The sequence below is a fragment of the Narcine bancroftii genome, chromosome 4 (genome assembly GCF_036971445.1).
Source record: "Narcine bancroftii isolate sNarBan1 chromosome 4, sNarBan1.hap1, whole genome shotgun sequence".
Classification (NCBI taxonomy): Eukaryota; Metazoa; Chordata; class Chondrichthyes; order Torpediniformes; family Narcinidae; genus Narcine; species Narcine bancroftii.
In genome coordinates this window covers 16,511,724-16,534,219 of record NC_091472.1, presented here as the reverse complement: position 1 = coordinate 16,534,219, position 22,496 = coordinate 16,511,724, and the positions used below count along the sequence as shown (strand labels likewise).

General features: G+C 42.1%; 1 protein-coding gene across 7 annotated transcripts in view; it reads left to right on the top strand.

Annotated features, from left to right (window-relative positions):
* LOC138760353 (probable methyltransferase TARBP1) overlaps positions 1-22,496 on the top strand; it is a 276,950-nt gene that overhangs the window by 142,897 nt on the left and 111,557 nt on the right. For 5 of the 7 annotated variants that reach the window (XR_011355556.1, XM_069930827.1, XM_069930826.1 and 2 more), the window contains exons 21-23: positions 1,886-1,996; positions 2,446-2,595; positions 15,776-15,862. Coding sequence is in view for 6 of the 7 variants with exons in the window: in XM_069930827.1 (XP_069786928.1) it covers positions 1,886-1,996; positions 2,446-2,595; positions 15,776-15,862 (348 nt within the window). In the remaining variant the exon portion in view is untranslated. Of the gene's footprint in view, positions 1-1,885; positions 1,997-2,445; positions 2,596-12,879; positions 13,171-15,775; positions 15,863-22,496 lie in introns of those variants that run through there. The other 2 variants (XM_069930832.1, XM_069930829.1) reach the window with 2 other exon arrangements.

The following is a 22,496-nucleotide window of genomic DNA, read 5'->3' as shown; positions in this document are numbered from 1 at the left end:
CAAGATCCAGGGTAGTAGATTTTGGACGGAGATGAGGGGGAACTGCTCCTATTTCTTATTCTCAACAGGTAAGGTAAACATTTTCAGGTTAATGACACTTCATCATGTAACAATATTAATATTTGTGGAAAATTTATAAGATTTAGAGTAGGTCACATACATACTCACATTTTAAAACAGATCTTATTTGAAAGACTGAAGAATTCACATTGCAAGATCTCTGGAGAATGTAAACACCTTTCACAAGTAGGTGTTAATTGAACTGACATCATAAAATGCTTGACCATTGTCTTGTTGGAGTCATGCTGTCTATCAGTACCCTTTCTGCAAAGTGCTCATAGAAAGATCACTCCTGGATTGCTTACCTAAGATAACAACAGATGGGAGCAGAAGGAAGAACTCTTGTTTGCTGGAGAAGGTGGGGTTTTGCAAGACATGAGTCACATGCTCTCTTTGGAGTTTCAGTTGGAAAAGAGAGAGAGAGTTGACGTAGCAGCTCAGTCAGTGTGTGGAACACTGACAAGTAACTGAAAAGTGCAATCCATGGAAAACTGTTTGAAACTGATGAAAGCAAGTTCCAGAGCAGTAGATGGATGGAAGTGCTATCTGTCTGATGTTTCTCTTGAGAAAGGAATGGAACTCTGTGGTAGCTTGAAGAAAGAGGTTACCATCTAGAAGACCCTGATGGGGCAAGTTTCATCAGCTAGACCCCGAGGTGACTAGTGGTGGTACCTCAGTTGTGGAAATCCTAGAGCAACAAATATCTCTCTCTGCAAACACTACAAGAACCTTCCTGAGCGGTAAACATTTACCTTTCAAGCACCAAGCCTGGTGAACTTTGTACGTTAAATTCTATGCACAGTACAGTGATTGCCTGCAACCAGAGAACTTGGAAGAAGGAGAAGTGAGATTGAACTGTGAACCAAAGAACTTTTCTTGAATTTGCACACACTTTGCTTACACGTTCGCTTAGAATTAGAAGGGGGTTAATTTGGATTAGTTAAGTATACAGTTAAGTTAATGTTTGATTTATATTTTCATGTTTGAAGTTGATTAAAAATAACTTTTGAAGGCCACTTGTCTTTGTGAATGTCTATTGCTGCTGGGTTTTGAGGTCCTTTGGGCTTGTAACAATCAGAACTGAGAAAAGTTAGAGATAGAGCATATTGATGTTGCAGAGATGTTGAGTAGGTGGAGAGGACAAAGGAGATTTGGTTGTAGGGTGGAGATCAATAGCAGAATTGATGGTGCTGTCAGTAAATGCCATCGATGCTACCTTGTTTGAACAAATGCCTTTAAAAAAAATCAAAAAATTGTGGAGGGTGGAAACCTGGAAAAAAATCAGAAAAAAGAAACAGTGTCTATAATTCAAAATGAAAACTGAATTGTCAAAGACTGTCAGCAGATCAGGCAGGATCTGTGGAGGAGAAATGGTTAACACTTTAGGTTCCGTGTCTTATACCAGAACTCTGAAGGTCGGAAACCAAAAGTTAGTTTTTAGGTCACAGAGATGGTTGGGTTGAAACTTCAGAATGGTAGGGTGACTTTTCAAAGAATTATGCCCTTTGGTAAATGTAGCAGAATTGTATTCTTCATCTGTTTGGCTGTACAGGTATACCCTGCTTTACGAATACTTGAATTACAAAAATGTGGTTTTACAAAGAAAACCGTGCCGCTTTTATGAAAGGATTTGAATGGGTTTTCGCTGTTACAAAAATAGCCTCCAATAGTAGTGAATGGGTCTTCGCTTTACACCACCTTGGCTTATGAAAGGTTTCATAGGAAGGCTGTAGTTTCGTAAACCAGGGCATACCTGTATTGTCAAAATGGCCAATAATGTTTCATTTTCAGAAGCAGCTCCAGTGACTATTTGACATTCTCACAGGAAGAAGAGCTGAGGAACACCAAAGGCCGGTATTATGTAAACTCCATGATACACCGACTGAAGAACAGAATTTGGCAGACACTCCTTGTGCTCCTTCCCCAGCTGGACCAGGTAAAAACAAGGGAGCTGTATTTCGCGTTCACAAAGATGCCAAAAGTAATTAAAGACAGAGTTGTTTGAATCTTTTCCTGTTTAAAGTTCCTGAAAATGTCCCTTTTTAATGCTCTTTATTACCCTGATTTGGAGACAAAAATATTTTTTAATTGCTAATTTTGTTTCTCTAATTAGCAACAAAGATAGCATTGTTAGTGGCTCTTTAAAAGGCACAAACAGAATTGTGGGGCATAGAAAATACTTCATTGAAATTTCGCTTTTACCTAATTAAAAAATTTAGCCAAAGTAAATTTATAGCGATTCAGTCAGGTTAGTGGCTCATAGAGCCCAATTCCACAATGTTTTCCATTTTAGTCGTGCCAAGGCACATTTACTTTCAGTTTGCAGTTACACATTGATGAAATTCCCATGTGCGTGAGCTAAAATTGAATCGATATGTTTCATAGGTATTTCTGAGTGGTATTATTGAAGCTGTCTTCAGATCTGGCTTGAGTGATAATCAGGCATCTGTGAAATACTTCATTGAATGGTTCATCATCTTAGTACTACAGAAGTGCCCAGAATTTATTGATTCTTTCTGGAGATGCTTCAGTTATGTAAGTAAAGTAGCATTGATTACATCTAATAATTCCTTCTTGCACCTTTCTTGAAATATGTTTACTAACATTGGATGGCACTGAGGTGCATTCGAAAGAACATCAGTTTTTTTTCTCAATCTTATTGTTCCAGGAATCTGTATTTCTTGCTTCCGAATTCTTGGATTATTTCATCTTGCTGGTTTAGTGTCAAGAATGGATGGTTTGAACAATAAATTAGTCACAGTCATCGATGAATTCCTTCCAGTTATATATTTTCAAAGGAAATTATTTGCATAAATGATCTGACTGTATGATTCTCCAAATGCGTGGCTTTTTTTAATGACATAAGAGTATGGAAATTTAATTTCTAATATTCTCATGGCCATCCAGAGACTTTTTTAGTTGCAGGTCTAAAGCTGGTCAGAGTTTATCAGCAAAGGTTAGATAGAGCAAAGCCAGCTTTGGTTTATTTTTCATACCATCAATAGAAATAAAAAACTCGGGGAGGGTTTTTTTAAAGAAGTTATTGACGGTGTCACGTCTATTGAGCCAGATGACTAGGGTGAATGTGGGAAGGTTTTAACGTGAGATTTGGGGGTGGGGCAGATTTCAGGAGGACCAAGGCTGACGGTGAAGGACTAGAAATTGGGGATGCACTAGAGGCCAAAATTTCCTGCCAGCCAAGGTCTTGCAGGACAAGAGGAAGTGAGATGTGGATTTAGATTTCAAGATTTTTAGATTTCAGATTTATTGTCAGAGAACATACATGGCATCACATACAACCCTGAGATTCCAAAGAATATCAGTCTCAGATGGGACTCTTTGAACCTGAATATTGCCATCAGTTAAGTTTAAGTATTACATTTTGGGAGTGATGATCTACCAGGGACAAGTTGTGGTGGTCGCGTCTCTGGCACAGAGGCTGGCCCCTGGCTCAGAAGGGAAGAGGTGAGAAGAGGAGAGCGATGGTGATTGGGCACTCATTGGTTAGACAAGTGGATAGGAGGTTCTGTGAACAAAATCAAAGCTCCCAGATGGTAAGTTGCCTCCCAGTTGCCAGCGTCAGGATGTCTCTGATCTAGTTCAAAGCATTCTGGAGGGGGAGGGGGGAGCAGCCAGATGTCATGGCCCATATGGGGATCAATGATGTAGATAGGAGTAGGGATGAGGTCCTGAGGAGAAAATATAGGGAGTTAGGAAGTTAAAAAGCAGGACCTCAAGTGTGGTAATCTCTGGATTGCTGCCTTTGCCACGTGCCAGAGAGGATAGGAATAGGAAGTTGTGGCAAATGAATGCATGGCTGAAGAGTTGGTGCAGGGGGAAACGGTTTGGATTTATGAATCATTGGGATCTCTTCTGGGGAAGATCTGACCTGTGCAACAAGGATGGGCAACAAGGAAGGGGACCAATATCCTGGCGGGAAGGTTTGCAAGAGCTGTTGGGGAGGGTTTAAACTAGTTTGGCAGAGGGGTGGGAATCAGAATGTGAGGGCAGAGATTAGGGTAGAAGGACAAAAGCATGATGCCTTTTGCTTTGAGTCGGTGTGGAAGAATAAGCAGGGGACCAAATATAAAGGTAGCCAGTTAGAGGGTTTGAAATATGTCTATTTCGATGCTAGGAGTATAAGGAATAAAAGGGATGAACTTAGAGCATGGATCAGTACGTGGAACTACGATATTGTGACTGTAACTGAAACTTGGCTCGAAGAATTGGCTGATGCAGGTACCAGGGTTTAGCTGTTTTAAAAAGAATAGGATAGGAGTTAGAGAAGCGGGAGGGGATAGTATCACGGCTATAAAAAGGGAGGGCGCTGCAGAGGGAGTATCCACTGAGTCGGTGTGGATGGAAGTCAGAAATAGGAAGGGAGCTATCACTGTGCTGAGTGTAGTTTATAGGCCCCCAAATAGCCCTTGGGATAATGGGGAGTAGATAAACAGGCAGATTTTGAAGTGGTGCAGGAAATACACAGTTGTAGTTATTGATGATTTCGACTTCCCTAATATTGACTGGCACCTACTGACTGCAAGAGGGATAGATGGGGCTGAATTTGTCAGGTGTGTACAAGAAGGATTCCGGACCAGCCAACTAGAGGAGAGGCCATTCTGGATCTCGTTCTGGGGAATGAACCTGGTCAGGTGACAGACCTCTTGGTGGGGGAGCATTTTGGTGAGAGTGACCACAACTCTCTAAGCTTTAACTATGGAAAAGAATAGAAACAGTTAAACTAGGAAAGAGCTTAACTGGCTAAGGGTTAATTATGAAGGGATGAGGCAGGAACTGGCGAGAATAAATTGGAAATAGATGTTTACAGGTGAAAGCACAGAAGTAATGTGGAAGAAATTTAGGGACACTTGTACAAGATTGAAGATAGGTTTATCCCACTGAGACAAGGAGAGGATGGTGAGAAAAGGGAACCATTGCTGACAAAACAGGTCAGGCAACAAGAGGAGGCAGGAAACGGAAAGGGCTCTTGATATATGGTAGCCAGCAGGAGCTTAAGAAAGGACTTAGGAGGGTTGAAGGGGGCATGAGAAGGCCTTGGCATGTAGAATTAAGGAAAACCCCAAGGCGTTCTATGCGTATGCGAAGAACAGGATGACGAGAATGACGGTAGGGCCACTAAAGGATAAGGGAGGCAACATATACATGGTGATGGAGGAGGTTGGGGTGGTCCTAAATGAATACTTTCTGTTAATATTCTCAAGATAAAAGACTGATCACGGTGAGGTAGAAATTATACAGGCCTGTGTGCTGGACAGGGTGGAGATTAAGGAAGTGGAATTGTGGGATCTTCTTAAAAACATTAAGATTGTCAAGTCCCCATGGCCAGATGTGATATACCCCAGGCTGTTGTGGGAAGTGAGAAAATAAATAGCTGGGGCAGTAGCTATGATCTTTGAATCTTCTTTGGCTACAGGGTAGGTGCCGGAGGATTGGAGAAAAATGACAAATATAGTCCCCTTGTTTAAAAAAGGTAATTGGGAGAATCCTGGGAATTATAGACCAATGAGTCTTAAGCCAGTGGTGTGCAAACTTATTCAGAGGATTCTTAAGGAAAGGATCTATGATCATTTGGAGAAATACAGTCTACTCAAGGATAGTCAGCTTGGCTTTGTGAAGGGAAGGTCATGCCTCATGAGTCTAATTGAGTTTTTTGAGGAGGTAACAAAAGAAATTAATGAGGGTAGGGTGGTAGATGTGGATTACATGGATTTTTGCAAGGCATTCGACAAAGTCCCCCACAAGAGGCTCATTCAGAAAATTATGAGGCATGGGATCAATGGAACCTTGGTTGTGGAATTAAAAGCATAGAGGAGTAGTGGAAGGAATGTATTCTGCCTAGAGGTCGGAGACTAATGGAGTGTCGCGGGGATCTGTTCTGGGACCCCTGCTCTTTGTGATTTTTATAAATGATCTGAATAAAAAGGCAGAAGAATGCATTAAATGGTAGGCTATTGAGATGTGCAGAGCAACAAAGAGATTTAGGAGTTATGGTAAATAGTACCCTCAAGGCTGATACTCAGGTAGATGGTGTGGTGAAGAAGGCATTTGGAATGTTGGCCTTCATAAATCGGAGTATTGAATTCAAGAGTAGAGAGGTTATGATGATATTGTACAAGGCATTGGTGAGGCCAAATTTGGAGTACTGTGTACAGTTTTGGTCGCCAAATTATAGGAAAGATATAAACAAAATAGAGAGAGTGCAGCGAAGGTTCACAAGAATGTTGACAGGATTTCAAGGTTTGAGTTACAGGGAAAGGTTGTGCAGACTGGGGCTTTTTTCTCTGGCGCGTAGAAGATTGAGAGGGGACTTGATAGAGGTCTTTAAGATTTTAAAAGGGACAGACAGAGTAAACGTGGATAGGCTTTTTCAATTAAGAGTGGGGGAGATTCAAACTAGAGGGCATGGTTTAAGATTGAAGGGGGAAATTATAAGGGGAACATGAGGGGAAATTTCTTTACGCAAAGTTGGTAGGGATGTGGAATGAGCTTCTGACAGACGTAGTCGAGGCGGGATCATTGGTTACATTTAAGGAAAGACTGGATAGTTACATGGATACGAGAGGACTGGAGGGGTATGGACCGGGTGCTGGTCAGTGGGACTAGGAGGGTGGGGATTTGTTACGGCATGGACTAGTTGGGCCGAACTGGCCTGTTCTGTGCTGTAAGTGGTTATATGGTTATATGGGTCAGTAAATTTGCGAATGACATAAAGGTTGGAGGAGTTGTGGATGGAACTGAAGGTTGTTGAAGGCTACAAGAGGATATAGACAGGATGTAGAGTTTGGCAGAAAAGTGACAGATGGATTTCAATCCGGATAAGTGTGAGGTGATGTACTTTGGAAGTACGTGTATGTAATGGGTGTGTGAGTTCAATAAAATTCTTTGATTCACAGTCTAATCTCATTTCTCACTCCTTCAACTTCACCGGTATCAGGCAATTCTTATACTGTGCGCAGAATTTAACATTTGTGAATCTTCAGCAGATTTTGGTGCTTGAAAGGTAAAAGGTTACCGCTCAGGAAGGTCCTTGTCGGTTTTCAGAGAGAGATTTGTTGCTCGTTGGACACACACAAGTTGATTCCTTCCGATCAGCCACTTCATTGTCTTGCCGAAGAAACTTTCCCCATCAGGGTTTTCCAGATGATAACCTCTTTCTTTCAAGTCACCACAGAGTTCCTTTTCTGTTTCCCTTATCTCAGGTGAAACATTATACACCCAGTCATCTCCTCTTGTATGGACCACAAGGACTTCAAACAGGATGAACTCAGAACTCACAACCCATGTTCAAAATGGGGTTTCAAACAAAAGCCACTGCAGAAAACCAGTACTCTCTCTCTCTCTCTCTCTCTCTCTCTCTCTCTGTGTCACACTTAGAGAAAAAAAAATCCTGTTCAGTCTCCTCTCTCTCTTTTTCTGCTTGCAAAACCACATGATCTTCTTAGAACAGCAAATTGTATTCAGACAGATTGTGGCACCGGACCCAATTTTCTGAGTCTATTGCTTTCCCAAACATTACTCCACAGTATGTCCAATTAACACCTACTTGTGAAGTCCTTCAGCAAAGCAGTTTCCATTGTCTTTACAAAGGCACTGGGAGACTGGACTGTCTGACTTGAGCAGAGCTCTGGCATTTTAAAATGAGATCTGTGTTGTGAAGTGTTTGTTTGTGACCTACACTAAAAGAAACCCCACAATTTATCTCCTTTAAAATGTATCTATATACAATATAAAATATAACATAATCCGTCACAGGATGAATAGAGGGACCTTTGGGCTCAAATCCATACATCCCTCATGTTCACCAGACAGGTTGATAGGATAGTTAAGAAGGCCTATGGGATGCTGGGCTTCATTAATAGGTGGATTAAATTCAGTAGAGAGGCCATGTTGCAACTCTAGAAATCTTTGATAAGACCACACTTAAGAGTATTGTGTTCAGTTCTGATCATCTCTTTATGGGAAGGACATGGAAGCTATGGAGAAGGTGCAGAGGAGATTTACCAGATGTTGCCTGGAATAGAAAACAAGCCTTATGAGGCAAGGTTAGCAGATCTGGGATTTTTCTCTTTGGAGCATGAAGGATGAGAGGAGACTTGATAGAGGTCTACAAGAGGCATAGATAGGCTGGTTAGCCAGCACCTGTTTCCTAGGACAGGATCAGCAAACACTAGAGGACACAATAAAGGGATGTAAGTTTAGGGGGGACATCAGTGGTACGTTTTTTACACCAAGAGTTGTGGGTGCCTGGGATGCCTTTGCCAGGGATGGTGATTGGGGCTGAAACATTGGGGGCATTTAAGAGGCTCTGAGACACATGGATGAAAGAAAAATAGAGGGTTATGGGGTAGGGAGGGTTTAGTAGTTTTTTTTCCAGAAGAAATATATAGGTTGACACAACATCGTGGGCCAAAGGGACTGTACTGTGCTGTATTGTTCTATTGTTCTATGTTCAAGCTTATTCTCATCTAATTGCACAAGTACCATCCGGCGAAATAGCATTCTCGGTCCTCAGTTCAAAACACACAACTGAACATAACACACACACAAAAGATACATACATAGGACAAATATAGATATAAAAATATATAGATAAATGTTGTTTAGTAAATATTAGCTAAATAAGACAATTGAGAAGCCAAATGTTTGACATCCTGTAATTATCCATTGAAATAAAAAATGGGAGATCCCTTTCACCGATGTGGACAGAGCGAAGGCGCTCAGCGAAGCGATCTCACAGTCTGTGTCCATTCTCTCTGATGTCAAGAGGGCTAGAATAGGAGCACCGGATGCAGTAGATGACTCCTGCAAATTCACAAATGAAGTTATGCTTCACTCCAAAGGACTGTCATGGACCACGAATGGTGATGAGGAAGGAGATCTGGCCAACAATTTCAATTCTGCTCCCCACTCCCGTGCTGACATGTCAGTGCATGCCCTCATCCACTGCCAAACCAAGGCCACCCATAATTTGGAGGAGCAACACCTAGGCACTCTCCAACTGGATGCCATTAACATCAAGTTCTCTGGTTTCTGCTGGACCATTCCCTGTTATTTCTGTCCTCCTTTTTCCTCCAGCTCTTCACCCCCTTCCCTCTCCAATCACACAGCCATCTCTCCTTCCCCCCCCCCCCCCAACATTTGCTGTATATTCAAAGTAAACAAGATGAAGGAAATGATCGTGGACTTCAGGAGAATCAGAGATGACCACCCTCCACTACTGCAGTGGAGAGAATGGAGAGCACCAAGCTCCTTGGAGTTCACTTAACAGTGACCTGTCATGGACACACTTCATCTCCTCACTTGTCAGGAAAGAATCACAGCGACTGCACTTCCTGATAAGACCGAAGTGGGCAAGGCAACTGTAGAAGCTTTATTGAGAGCCGGCTGCATCCAGTGTGATACGGTTGCTGCAGAGAAATGGATCAGAGGTCAATCCACACGACCATAAGAGAGGCAGAGAGGATATCTGGAGTCTCCTTTGGCACCACCCGCCCCCCCCCCCCCCCCCCAATCAATGTGATCTACCGAGATCATTATCTGAAGAGGCCGCGTAAAATTATTGAGGACCCCTACCTCCCTGCACACAGGATCTTTTGGCTGCTCCCATCAGGAAAGAGATGCAGGAATATGAGACCTAGCACCACCAGGCTGAGGAACAGCTTCTTCCCACAGGCAGTGAGATGCTGAACGACCAAAGGAACTGCTCACACTAACCGTACAAGACTCTCATAACAACGAAAATCCAACCTGGGGCCACTCTGGGAATACAATTTATTTATCCAGCTGTCTGTCTATTTATTTATATGTATTGTTTGCCTGTATGTCTGGTGGTGTGTCTGCGTGTCGTGCACTGAGAACAGAGAACACTGTTTTGTTGGGTTGTAATGTGGGATCAGGTGACAATAAACTTGACTCGAGCTCTTACCAGTGGGCCTGCGCTCTTCACCCTCACCATTTTATTCAGATGCCTGCATACCTTTGATGAAGCCCGAAATGTTGATTATGTATCTTTATCCGTGCTAAATAATGTACACTGTTTGACCTGCTGAGTTTCCCCAGCGCTGTGTTTTCACTCCAGTCATTACGTCTGCCGACTTTTTGTTTTACTTCCCCCTTGATAGGCTTGATCCCAACCCAAAACATTGATGAAAACTATTCTAATTTGGGATGCTTGCCAAAAGATTAGTAGAATTTGCGTTGAAGGCAGAAGACAGTGGAAAGGAACAGGTTTACTCTTGACTGCATCCTCTCAAAGTAAAATGCCTTTTATATTAAAAAAAACTGTTGAATTATTATTATTTAATCCTCTGATTTAAGACTCTCCACAATAATTTGCCTAAGATATGCACCTGACCTCATTTTAGTACATCATTAGTGTGGACATTGCATTATAACAGAATTGATTGCTGCAATATCATGTACCTTAAAAGCAAAATTGTAGAATAAAATGAATAATGGTAGAATAATTTCATTATTTTTTTCCAATTAGTGTAGACTCATTATGTGGAGAATTGTTTCGTAAGTGGAGCTTTAAAAGGAATCTCCAGAGTTATAATTATTACTCAAAGTAAAAAATCTCTTTGTAGTTAATTGAAACCCAGTGCAGTATTCCTAATTTGTGTGGCAATTCTGCTGAATTGGTACCACTTCCTGTTTAAATTAAGGACTGTTAAATGCAGCACATTATGATTTCTAAAGGTGAAATTTGCCTCAGTGGCATTTGAAAGGAAGTGTGGTTGTAAATGCTGATTCATAGCTAAACAGAGATAGATGACCTTCCTTTAGAAAGCTTGAACTTTCATTGTTTATGTTCTGAAGGTTTATTTTTTGCAAGGCATCTATTTGGCAAATCCAATGCTTGTAGGACCACAAAATGATGAGCCAAATTTTATCTAGAGCTCAGCAAGCAGGCAGCATTTGTGGAAAGAGAAACGGAGCCAAAGTTGCCAGTGTGACCATTAAAATAAACACTAACATGAACTGTTCTAACACATTTGATCTGTGACCTGAGTAGCATTTGGCACAAAAGTAAAGAGGTGCTGGAGAAATTCACTGGGTCAGGGAGTGTTAGTGCATGTAAAAGGGATGTTCAATCCTTCAGGTTGACGGAGTGTGAAGGGAGAATAGCCAGTATAAAGAGATTGGGGGCAGGGAGGTGGGGGGAAGAGTGGAGGCCTGAGCTCAGATTTCAGATTTATTTATGGCATCACATAAAACCCTGAAAATCTTTTTTCTGCAGGCCAGGCAGAATTATTGGTATTGCAAAAACAAAATGTACTCCCAGTGTGGGTGGCTTGATTGGCAGATGGGACCAGGTGAGTAAGGGGAGTGGAAATTGTGACAGAAACTGGAAGAAATAAAGTGGGGACAACAAAGGGCTGAAGGAATCTGATAAGAATGGGGGGTGGTGAGTGGTATCATGGGAGGGAGGGAGGGAGGGAGGGATGGTGGGCACTTGGCAACAGTAGATGAAGGGATAGAGAACTTGAAACTGCTTCTCTTCCTACAGATGGTCTTTCGGCTACTGTGTTTCTGGCCCTTGGTGCATTTATTTTGGACTTATCACATCTGCATTTTTAGATTTATTTATTGCTCAGTTGAAGCAGTTAAGCTGTATTCCCAGAGTGGCCCCAGGTTGGATTTTCAAGCTTAGTTGATCACAATGGAATTGTGTTAAAGGGCTGAACTAGTGTGCAAAATTAAAGAACTTGATGTCAGAGGTAATGTACTAATGGCGATAGAAAACTGGTCATCCACTGCCAAACCAAGGCCACCCATAATTTGGAGGAGCAATACCTAGGCACGCTCCAACTGGATGCCGTTAACATCAAGTTAATGATGTTAATACAATGCTGTCACAGCGTCAGTGACCCTGGTTTGAATCCGGCGCTGTTTGTAAGAAGTTTGTGCATTCTCCCTGTCTGCGTTGATTTTCTTTGGGCGCTCTGGTTTTATCCCACCCTTCTGAACATACGGAGGTTGTAGGTTAATTGGTCACACGTGCTTGTGGGCTGGAAGGGCCTCATACCATGCAGTATGTCTAAATTTAATTTTTAAGTTAGAGGTAGAGAGAATGGGTCCTTTTCCAATTGGCAGACTTTTACTAGTGTGGTACCACAAGGTTGAATGCTGGGACCCCAGCTATTAACAATATATATATATAATGTTCTAGATAAAGGAGTTGAATGTAATAACTTGAAGTTTGCAAATGACATCAAGCTGGACAGCAGTGAGAGCTGTGAGGAGGATTGTAAGAGGTTGCAGCCTGACATGAAGAGATTCAGAGAGTGGACAAATACAAATGGCAGAAGCAGTATACTGAAGATAAAGGTGAGGTGGGAATAATAGGAAGGAAGGTTGTTATTTGAATGGTGAGAAGCTAGGAAAAGTGTGGAGGGGTGCAATGAGACCTGCATGTCATGGTACATCAGTCATGGAAGATTGGAATGCTTATACAGGAGGTGGTGAAGAAAGCAAATTACTTGTTTGTGTTTATTGTGAGACATTTTGAATATAAAAACAGGGCGGACTTACTGCAGTTGTATAGGGCCTTGGAGGGGCCATGCCTTGAATATTGTGTATAGTTTTGGTGTCCTAATCTGAGAAAGGACATTCTTGCCACTGAGTGCGGCATAGATTCACCGAGCTGATTCCTGGGATGGCAGGACTGACTTATGAAGAAAGACTGGGTAGACTAGGGTTATTGAAATTGAGAAGAGTGAGAGGGTATTTCATTGACTCCCCCTTCAAAACAAGTGATGTATCACTCTCATCAGTATCTATGCTCCAACCCTTCAGGCGGAACCAGCAGAAAAGGACAAGTTCTACACTAATCTGCGCAACCTCATCCAACGCACCCCTACAGCCGACAAGGTTGTCATCCTGGGCGACTTCAACGCTCGTGTCGGCAAAGACTCAGAAACCTGGCCAGGAATCCTGGGCAAGCATGGCGTCGGCAAGTGCAACGACAATGGGCGCCTCCTGTTGGAACTCTGCGCAGAACAGCGGCTTGTCATTACAAACACCCTTTTTCAGCAGAGGGACAGCCTGAAGACTACCTGGATGCATCCCTGATCCAAACACTGGCACCTCTTGGACTACGATCTGGTGCGAGGAAGAGACAAACGAGATGTGCTCCACACCAGGGTCATGCCCAGCGCGGAATGCACTGACCACCGGCTGGTTCGCTGCAAGCTCAACCTTCACTTCAAGCCAAAGTTCAAGAACAGTGGTGCCCCCAGAAAGAGGTTCAATGTTGGAAGCTTGCAGTCAGACATAGAGAGAGGAAACTTCCAGGCAAACCTCCAAGCAAGGCTCAAGGATGCAAACTGCCTCACGGACACATCTCCTGAAACCCTATGGGATCAGCTGAAAACGGCCATACTGCAATCCACTGAAGAGGTACTGGGCTTCTCTTCCAGAAAAAACAAGGAAACAACCAGGAAATCCAGGAGCTGCTGGCAAAGAAGCGATCTGCCCACCAGGCTCACCTTGCAAAGCCTTCCTGGCCAGAGAAAAAAAACGAGCCTTCCGTCTCGCATGCAGCCACCTTCAGTGCAAACTCTGGGAGATCCAAAATGAGTGGTGGACTAGCCTCGCCAAACGAAACCAGCTTAGCGCCGACATTGGTGACTTCAGGAGTTTTTATGAGACACTAAAGGCTGTGTACGGCCCCTCACCCCAAGTCCAAAGCCCCCTGCGCAATTGATTAGGATATGGAGAGAATAAAATACGGGATTGAAGTGGGAAGAGTGGAAGTAGAGTTCAAGAGTCTGCATGGAATCTACATGGAGTGATCACTCTTTCTCCCCTTTTCTTTGGAAGAAAAAACAGAAGCATCCTGTTTTAGTGTGAAATCTATTGTATTTTGCAACATCTATAAAAGACAATTACAATACTCACACTTTTTCTTGGGGTGAAGCTGAAAGCAGTAATTATGGTGAGAACATTCTTTTATAAAATGATTGATTTTCTTTCCCTAAAAGTCAGTGCTGCTTCTGAAGAACTTTTCTGCTGACAGAAACAATAAGATAATGGGGTTCCAAATATGCTGAAAACTGAAAGAGGCCATTGTTTTTGATGTATGATAATTACCCTGGTGGTTTTACTGTCAACAAGACCACAAAATCTAGCCCACTTTTGTCTGTCTGGGCTGCTCTATTCTATGGCCCTGCTAGCTGTCCATATCTTCGAAAAACTGCTAATTTCATTTGGGTGGAAGATAGAAAAGAACGACTTCTATGATATTTTATTGAAAATGGTTGTTGCCAGCAGAGAAATACCTCTCACAGAAATAATATCATTTAAAGAGATTACGTTCTTCCACCCAGATTTCACTAACACAATTCTCTCTTTCCAGCACCCCCAACTCTGCATTCAGTTTTATCTGGTCCAAGTTGTCCTTGGCCTCTCCATGAATAGTTTCTGTTATATTGTAATGATTATCTTCTCTACTAATCAGATTCCAGCAGCAATAGTCTTTGCCTGCAGTAATCTCCTGTTCCTGCTGCCTCTAACTTCATCTTGATATAGGAGTAAGATATTTGAGCAGAAATAGGCTATTTGGCTGTCAAGTCCATTCCTCCATTCCATCGTGAACTGATCCATTTTCACACTCAGCCCTACTCCCCTGTCTTCTCCCCATAGCCCTTGATGCCCTGACTATTCAGATATCTATCAATCTCTGCTATAAATAAACTCAACAACTTGGCCTCCACAGCTACCCGGGTAGCAAATTCCAGAGGTGAACCATTGTCTGGTTAAAGAAATTCTTCTGTTTTAAATGAGCACCCTTCAATCCTGAAGTTGTGCCCTCTTGTCCCAGACGCCACCTCCATGGGAAACAACATTGCCACATTTGCTCTGACTAGGCCTTTCAAGATTTGAAATGCTTCCATGAGGTCGGAACTCCAAGGAATACAGTCAAAGAGCCATCAAATTTTCCTCATATGCTAGCTGCTTTATTCTAGGAATCATTCTTGTGAATCTTCCCTGAACACTCTCCAATGCCAGCGCATTCTTTCTTAAATAAGGAGCCCAAAACTATACCCCATACTCCCAAGTAAGGCCTCTTTATAGAGCCTCAACATCAAATCCCTGCTCTTGTATCCTATTCCTCTAGATAAGAATGCCAACATTGGTTTTGCCTTCTTCACCACTTGGAGGTTAACCTTTAGGTTATCCGACACGAGGACTCCCTTCTGAATTGACTGCACATGACCCCTTTTATTTCCCTCATGTTTCTCTCCCCCTTTGTCTGGAACCTGCCAATCAACTACCTCTGTCTCCCATCGGTCTGTCATTTTTCATCCCTCCCTGGTTCACCAATCCTCAACTGAACCCTGTCCAACCCATCCCACCTTGTTCTGTCAGTCTTGAAGGGTTTCAACTATTGGTTTTCTCCTACCAATGCTGCTCGACTAGTTGAATTCATCAAGTAGATTGATTTTTGCTCAAGATAATGGAGAATGGCTAAAATATTGTACGTTTGTAATTTGTAAGTCAGCTTGAATACCTTGATGAGGGGCTCAAGCCCAAAATGTTGGCAAATGTATCTTTAGTGACCTCACAAAATCTTTGCAACATAAAATATGCTGCTTGACCTGCTGAGTTTCTCCAGCATTGCGTTTTTAACTTGAATACAACATAAGATGTACTTAGTTATAGTTTTATTAAGTTTTTTGCTTCTCTCCAGAATCCAGAAAATTCAAAAACAAGTATCTGTACCTTCCTGGCTATACTGGTGCACATTGATGTGATCTTTAAGAACATTTCAAAGAAGGTAAATATTTCTATTTCAGGTTAAGTACCCAGAGGTAACATGGCAAAATATGGAATGGGAATGGGGTGTTTTGATGGCAACGGTTGCTGGATACCAAAAGGAAGTCATTCCCAGCAAAAACAAAACAAAAAGTGGTGCTGATACCATCTGCTTATTCAGTTTGTGCCATCAAAAATGAACTAACAAACAGCATGTCAGAATTTCATGCAGCAGGTGGATTGTTGTGGAGTTGAAATGATCTGTTGAAGTCCGTTTTTAATACCCCCAACCCACTCCCTACCCGTCACTTCCCATTCTGTCACCTCAAGCTCCCTCTCCAAAACTTTGCTATTTTCTGCATTATTTCGCACCCTATTGACCAAGGCTAAATTGATTTCAATGCCATCTCTCAGAAGTCACATTTTTAACTGAATTTAGAGATACAGCATGGTTAACAGGCCCTCCTGGCCCACGAGGCTGTGCTGCCCCTATACATCGCATGTGTCATTGGAACGTGGGAGGAAGCTGAAGCACCCGGAGAAAACCCACACAGACACTGGGAGAACGTATAAACTCCTTAAAGACACCACCAGATTCGAACTCTGGCTGCTGATGCAATGTTTAATTAAATAAAACTACAAAGAATAGCAATTAAGGAAGTGGTTGTTGATCATAACCCCACTAAGGTCTTTACCATCCTTGTAAATGCTTCATGTTTATCTGCACAGCTCCTTCTACCATTTGCCTAAAAAAATGAATGAAGCTTCCTTTCTAATTCAATTTACCAAATTTTCACTTCCAAACATCAAAGAAGATTGAAACACTTAGATTGATTTGGCACAGAAGGGAGACCAATTAGTTCTTTGTGACTGTGCATTCTTTGCATAATATGTTTGACTACTTCAGGCAAAAAGCATCCCAAATTTTCTCTGTGGGAAAAATAACACTCTTTATTTGAAAATCAACTTCAAGGTGGTCACAGTTGCAGCCATGTGATTTCATTTTCTTTTAAACATATGGCCTACCGGCACCACCTACGGCTCCTAGAACGCTTCCACCAGCGTTGTCTCCGCTCCATCCTCAACATCCATTGGAGCGCTCACACCCCTAACGTCGAGGTACTCGAGATGGCAGAGGTCGACAGCATCGAGTCCACGCTGCTGAAGATCCAGCTGCGCTGGATGGGTCACGTCTCCAGAATGGAGGACCATCGCCTTCCCAAGATCGTATTATATGGCGAGCTCTCCACTGGCCACCGTGACAGAGGTGCACCAAAGAAAAGGTACAAGGACTGCCTAAAGAAATCTCTTGGTGCCTGCCACATTGACCACCGGCAGTGGGCTGATATCGCCTCAAACCGTGCATCTTGGCGCCTCACAGTTTGGCGGGCAGCAACCTCCTTTGAAGAAGACCGCAGAGCCTACCTCACTGACAAAAGGCAAAGGAGGAAAAACCCAACACCCAACCCCAACCAACCAATTTTCCCTTGCAACCGCTGCAATCGTGTCTGCCTGTCCCGCATCGGACTGGTCAGCCACAAACGAGCCTGCAGCTGACGTGGACTTTTTACCCCCTCCATAAATCTTCGTCCGCGAAGCCAAGCCAAAGAAAAGAAAGAAACATATGGCCTACAGTAAGGAAGTTAATCAGAAATGCAGAGAGAGAACCATAAAACACTACAGCACAGAAACAGACCCTTCGGCCCTTCTCATCTGTATCACACTATTTTTCTCAAAACACAAAATTGCTGGAGAAACTCAGCTGGTCTCGCCAGGTCCAGATGAGAATAAAGATATATAACCCATGTTTTTGGGTCAAAGGGCCCACTCCTGAAACACCAGTAACGTGTCTCTACCTCCTATGGACACTGCAAGGCTGGCTGAGTTCCTCCAGTATTGCTGTGTTTTGACTACAATCATAGCCTCTGCAGACTTCTGTGTTTCAAACTATTGTTATGGCAGGTCCCAGACCAGGTCACTTCAGACCCCCCCATCCATCTACTCATCCAAATTCTTCTTCATTGTCAAAATTGAGCCTGTATTTACCAATTAAGATGGTGTCTTTTTCCACACTCCCACTGTGTGAATAAGTTTCCTTTAAAAGTTTCCATTTTCACCCTTAACCCATGTCTATTTTTTACCTAGCATATTGTGGGAAATCTGAAACGCAAGGTGAAAAATAATGAAACCAGAGAGCAGTCAGGCAGTATATGTGGAAAGAGAAACTGAAGTAATGATTTAGGTCAAAGACCCTCCGCCAGAACTCACAAGGATACTTTGTTTGTTAAATTCAGTTTATCGTATGCCAAGAAGTGAATCATACAGCATTATACCATAGAAAACAGGCACTTCGGCTCTTCTAGTCTGTGCTGAACTATTATTCTGTCTTGTCCCACTGTTCATCATTCTATATCCCTCCGTACCCCTCCCATCCACGTAACTATTCAAATTCTTCTTAAATGTTCAAATTTAGCACTCATTCACCATTTCAGCTGGCAGCTCGTTCCACACTCCCACCACTTTCTGTGTGAAGAAGTTCCCCCTAATGTTCCCTTAAACTTCAGGCTTTTTCTTTCCACTTACATCCCACTTTAAGTAATCCCTAAGCCATCGGTGCTCTGTGATGAGTAAGGGATTGCGTAAGGTGGTATGTGGGTGGAAAGAAAAAAATTTAAAACCACTGTTTTAATCGTACCTCATTGACTCGTTATGTGCACCGTTTCATAACTCCAATGGGCCAATGACAATTTTTCTCAAGCAAAATATTTCAGTAACAATTAGGTCTAGCGCAGTGATTCTCAACCTTCCCTTCCCACTCACATCCCACCTTAAGTAGTCCCTTACTAATCACAGAGCATCGATGGCATAGGGATTACTTAAAGTGGTATGTGAGTGGCATAGGGATTACTTAAGTGGTATGTGAGTGGCATAGGGATTACTTAAAGTGGTATGTGAGTGGAGAGCCACTGCCTTTCACCCCTAACCCATATCCTTTGATTTGTATCTCACCCACCCTCAGTAGAAAAAGCCTAACTACAACAATTAACCCATCATTCTTGTATGTTCCAGGGAATAAAGTCCTAACCTGTTTCATCTCTCCTTGTAACTTGTTCCTCAAGACCCAGCAATATTCCAGTAAATCACTTCTGTGCTCTTTCAATTTTATTAATCTTTTTCCTGTAGTTAGGCAAGCAACACTGCACACTATCCTTCAAATTTAGCCTCACCAATGTCTTGAACAACTTTACCATAACATCCCAACTCCTGTACTCAATTCTTTGATTTATGAAGGCTAATGCGCCAGAAGGTCTCTTTCTGACTCTATCTGTCTAAATCCCCTCTTTCGTGGAATTATGTATCTGCATTCCCAGACCCCTCTGTTCTACCGCTTACCATGCATGTCCTACTTTAGTTTGCCCTTCTAAAATGCAACACCTCACACTTTGTCTGCATTAAATTTCACCTGCTATTTTTCCAATTGGTCGAGATCCCTCTGCAAGTTTTGAAAGGCTTCCTCGGTGTCCGCGACACTTCCAACCTCTGTGTCACCTGCAAACTTGCTGATTTAAATTGCCACGCTGTCCTCAAGGTCATTGATATAGATGACAAACATCATTGATCAGCTCCTCACTAGTCACAGGCCACCAGTCAGAGAGGGAATCATCCACTATCACTCTAGCTTCTCCCATATAACCAATGTTGAATTCACTTTACTACCTCGCCATGAATACTTGAGTGGCTGAACCTTCCTAATTAACCTCCATTTTGGGACATTGTCTACATGGACTTTAGTAAAGCCTTTGACAACATTCACAGCTTTTCCTTCATTAACTTTGCTGGTCACCTCGAAAAATTCTACAAGATTTATCAAAAATTACTTACCTTGCACAAAGCCACGTTGACTATCCCCTAATCAGTCACAGGCTATCCAATATTTGTATATCCAATCTCTTAAAACACCTTCCAAATAATTATCTACTACTGATCTCAGGCTCTCTGACCTAAATTTCCCGGGTTATTTTTGGAGGCTTTTTTAAAACAATGGAATAATACAAGCTACCCTCCAATCCTCTGGCATTTCACCTGTGGCTGAGAATGTTTGAAATATAGTTAAAACACACTGAAATGCTGGAGGAACTCAGCAGTCTTTTCAGCGTCCAAATATTGCTGACATTTCAGGCCTGAGCTCTATAGATTCTGAAAAAACTGGCTGAGTTCCTCTAGCATCTTGGTGTGTTTTTACTACAATCACAGCATCTGCAGACTTTCATGTTTCACTCCAACCTTTTATATATATCTGCCAGAGCCACTGCAAATTCTGCCCCAGCCTTCTTCAAGGGAGGGAATACCCTGGGGATTTATATACCTTTATTTGTTTTAAGACAGCAAGCACCTCTTCCTTTTTTATCTGCATAGGTTCCGTGACTTTACTGCTTGCTTCCCTCACTTTCCAAGACTCTGTGCTAGATTCCCGAGTAAATACAAATGCCATAAAACCATTTAACATCTCCCGTCTTTTGCCTCCAAGCATAGTCAACCATTCTGATCTTCAAAAGGGCCAATTTTGTCCATTGTTAACCTTTGCCCTTAATAAACCTATAGAAGTCCTTAGGATTTTCCTTTGCATTGTCTGCCAAACCAACCTCGTGTCTTCTTTTAGCCTTCCTGATTTCCTTAAGTTTTTTCTGTATTTTTTATACACCTCAAGTACCTCATTTACTCCTTGTTGCCTATAACTAATATAAGCCTCTCTCTTCTTCCTCACCAGATTGCCAATATCCCTCAAAAACCAAGGTTCATGTGAACTTTGCCTTTAATATTGACAGGAACATACAAACTCTGTAGTTTCAAAATTTCACCTTTGAAGGCCTTCCACTTACCGAGTATATCCTTGCCAAAAAACAATCTGAACCAATCCACGGTTTTTGGATCCTTTCTCACGCTTTTTGTTGGCCAGAATATTTTAAAATAGCCATCCTTTTGTATCATGATTTGGAGGGATTGAATAACGTTAGACTGATTTTTTTTTTAAAAAAGCATTCCAACACAGTTGGAGGTTATTTAGCCCATTATGTCCATGCCAATGAAGAGGTGCCATGCAACATTAAAACTACTTTGCAGCACCAGGTCTAGAGCACTGTAGCGTTTGCCTCTTGACCATAAGATATAGGAAAAGAAATAGGCTATTCAGCCCATCAATCTTCCCCGCCATTTAATCATTAGCTGATCCATTTTTCCACTCAGCCCCACTGCCCGGCCTTCTCCCTATAACCTTTGATTCCCTGTCTAATCAAGAACCCATCAACCTCTGCCTTAAATACACCTAATGACTTGGCCTCCACAACCGCCTGTGGCAACAAATTCCACAATTTCACCACTCGCTGGCTGAAGAAATTCCTCCGCGTCTCTGTTCTAAGCAGATGCCCTTCAATCCTGAAGTTGTGCCCTCTTGTCCAAGACTCTCTCACTGTGGGAAACCACCTTTCTACATATGCTTTGTCCATGCCTTTCAACATTTGAAATGTTTCAATGAGGATCCCACCCTCCCCATCCCTCATAAATTCTAACGAGTAAAGGCCAAGCGCTGTCAAACTCTTTCAAGGACTCGTTCGCATACTTGTTGTACGTATTGTTGTTTTCTGCTTCCACCACCTTTCCAGGCAGTGAATTCCTGTGTAGGCAATTGGGACCGACTTGTGTAGACAACAATTTAACATGGAAAACTACACCTATTTCCATGTTATAATATTCGTTGACTCCCCTTTAACTCTTTTTTCCAAATCTATGTTCTTTAATTTTTTTTATTTACCTCTGCTGAGGAAAATTAGCCCTTCTGAATTACTCAGCATAATTGAATTTTTGAATAATTGAAGTTTTATACACTTTAATTAAACCTTCCCTTAGCCACCTCTTTTCAGGCAGAGGTATAGAATCTTAACATGCAAGGGAGCGAATTGCTACCATGAAAATAGATGGAAAATAGAAAGTTGGGGTTCCAATGAGATAACCCACTGTCTACTGAATCCCTTCAGGAAAGAGATACAGGAGTATCAGAGCCAGTTCCACCAGGCTGAGAAACAGGTTCTTCCCAATGCAGGGAACGTCTGAATGAGCTGCCCACACTAACCCACCGAGACTCTACTATTCATTAAACAATATTTATTTATTTTTATATTTGTCATGTGTATATATCACTTGTCTGGTTGTGTGTTTGCATGGGTTTTGGCACCGAGGATTGGAGAACGCTGTTCCATCGGGTTGTACTTGTCCAATCAGATGACAATAAACTTGAATGGTGGAGCAGGCTTGAGGAACAAATTTGTGTGTCCATTCATCTGATCTTTGTGGTATCCAGCATTTCACACTTTTCTCCTCAACTCCAATAACTCTCTCATTTGTTTGCAAAAGTCAGCTTTACTAGTGAACACTACTTCCAGAAAAGTTACCTTTTTTTGTCCTCAATTTCCTTTCCTTACTTACTGCCTTTTTTGGTCTGAATTAGTCTGGTTATTTCCTTCATACTCCATTTACTGTTAATGAAAATTATCCAACATCCTTGAATTTCCTTTGATTTAATTGCTGGTATTTTTAATACCCTTTCTTTGCTTTGCAATTGTTCTTTCTAATTTCACCCAAATGTGCAATTTTTACGATTT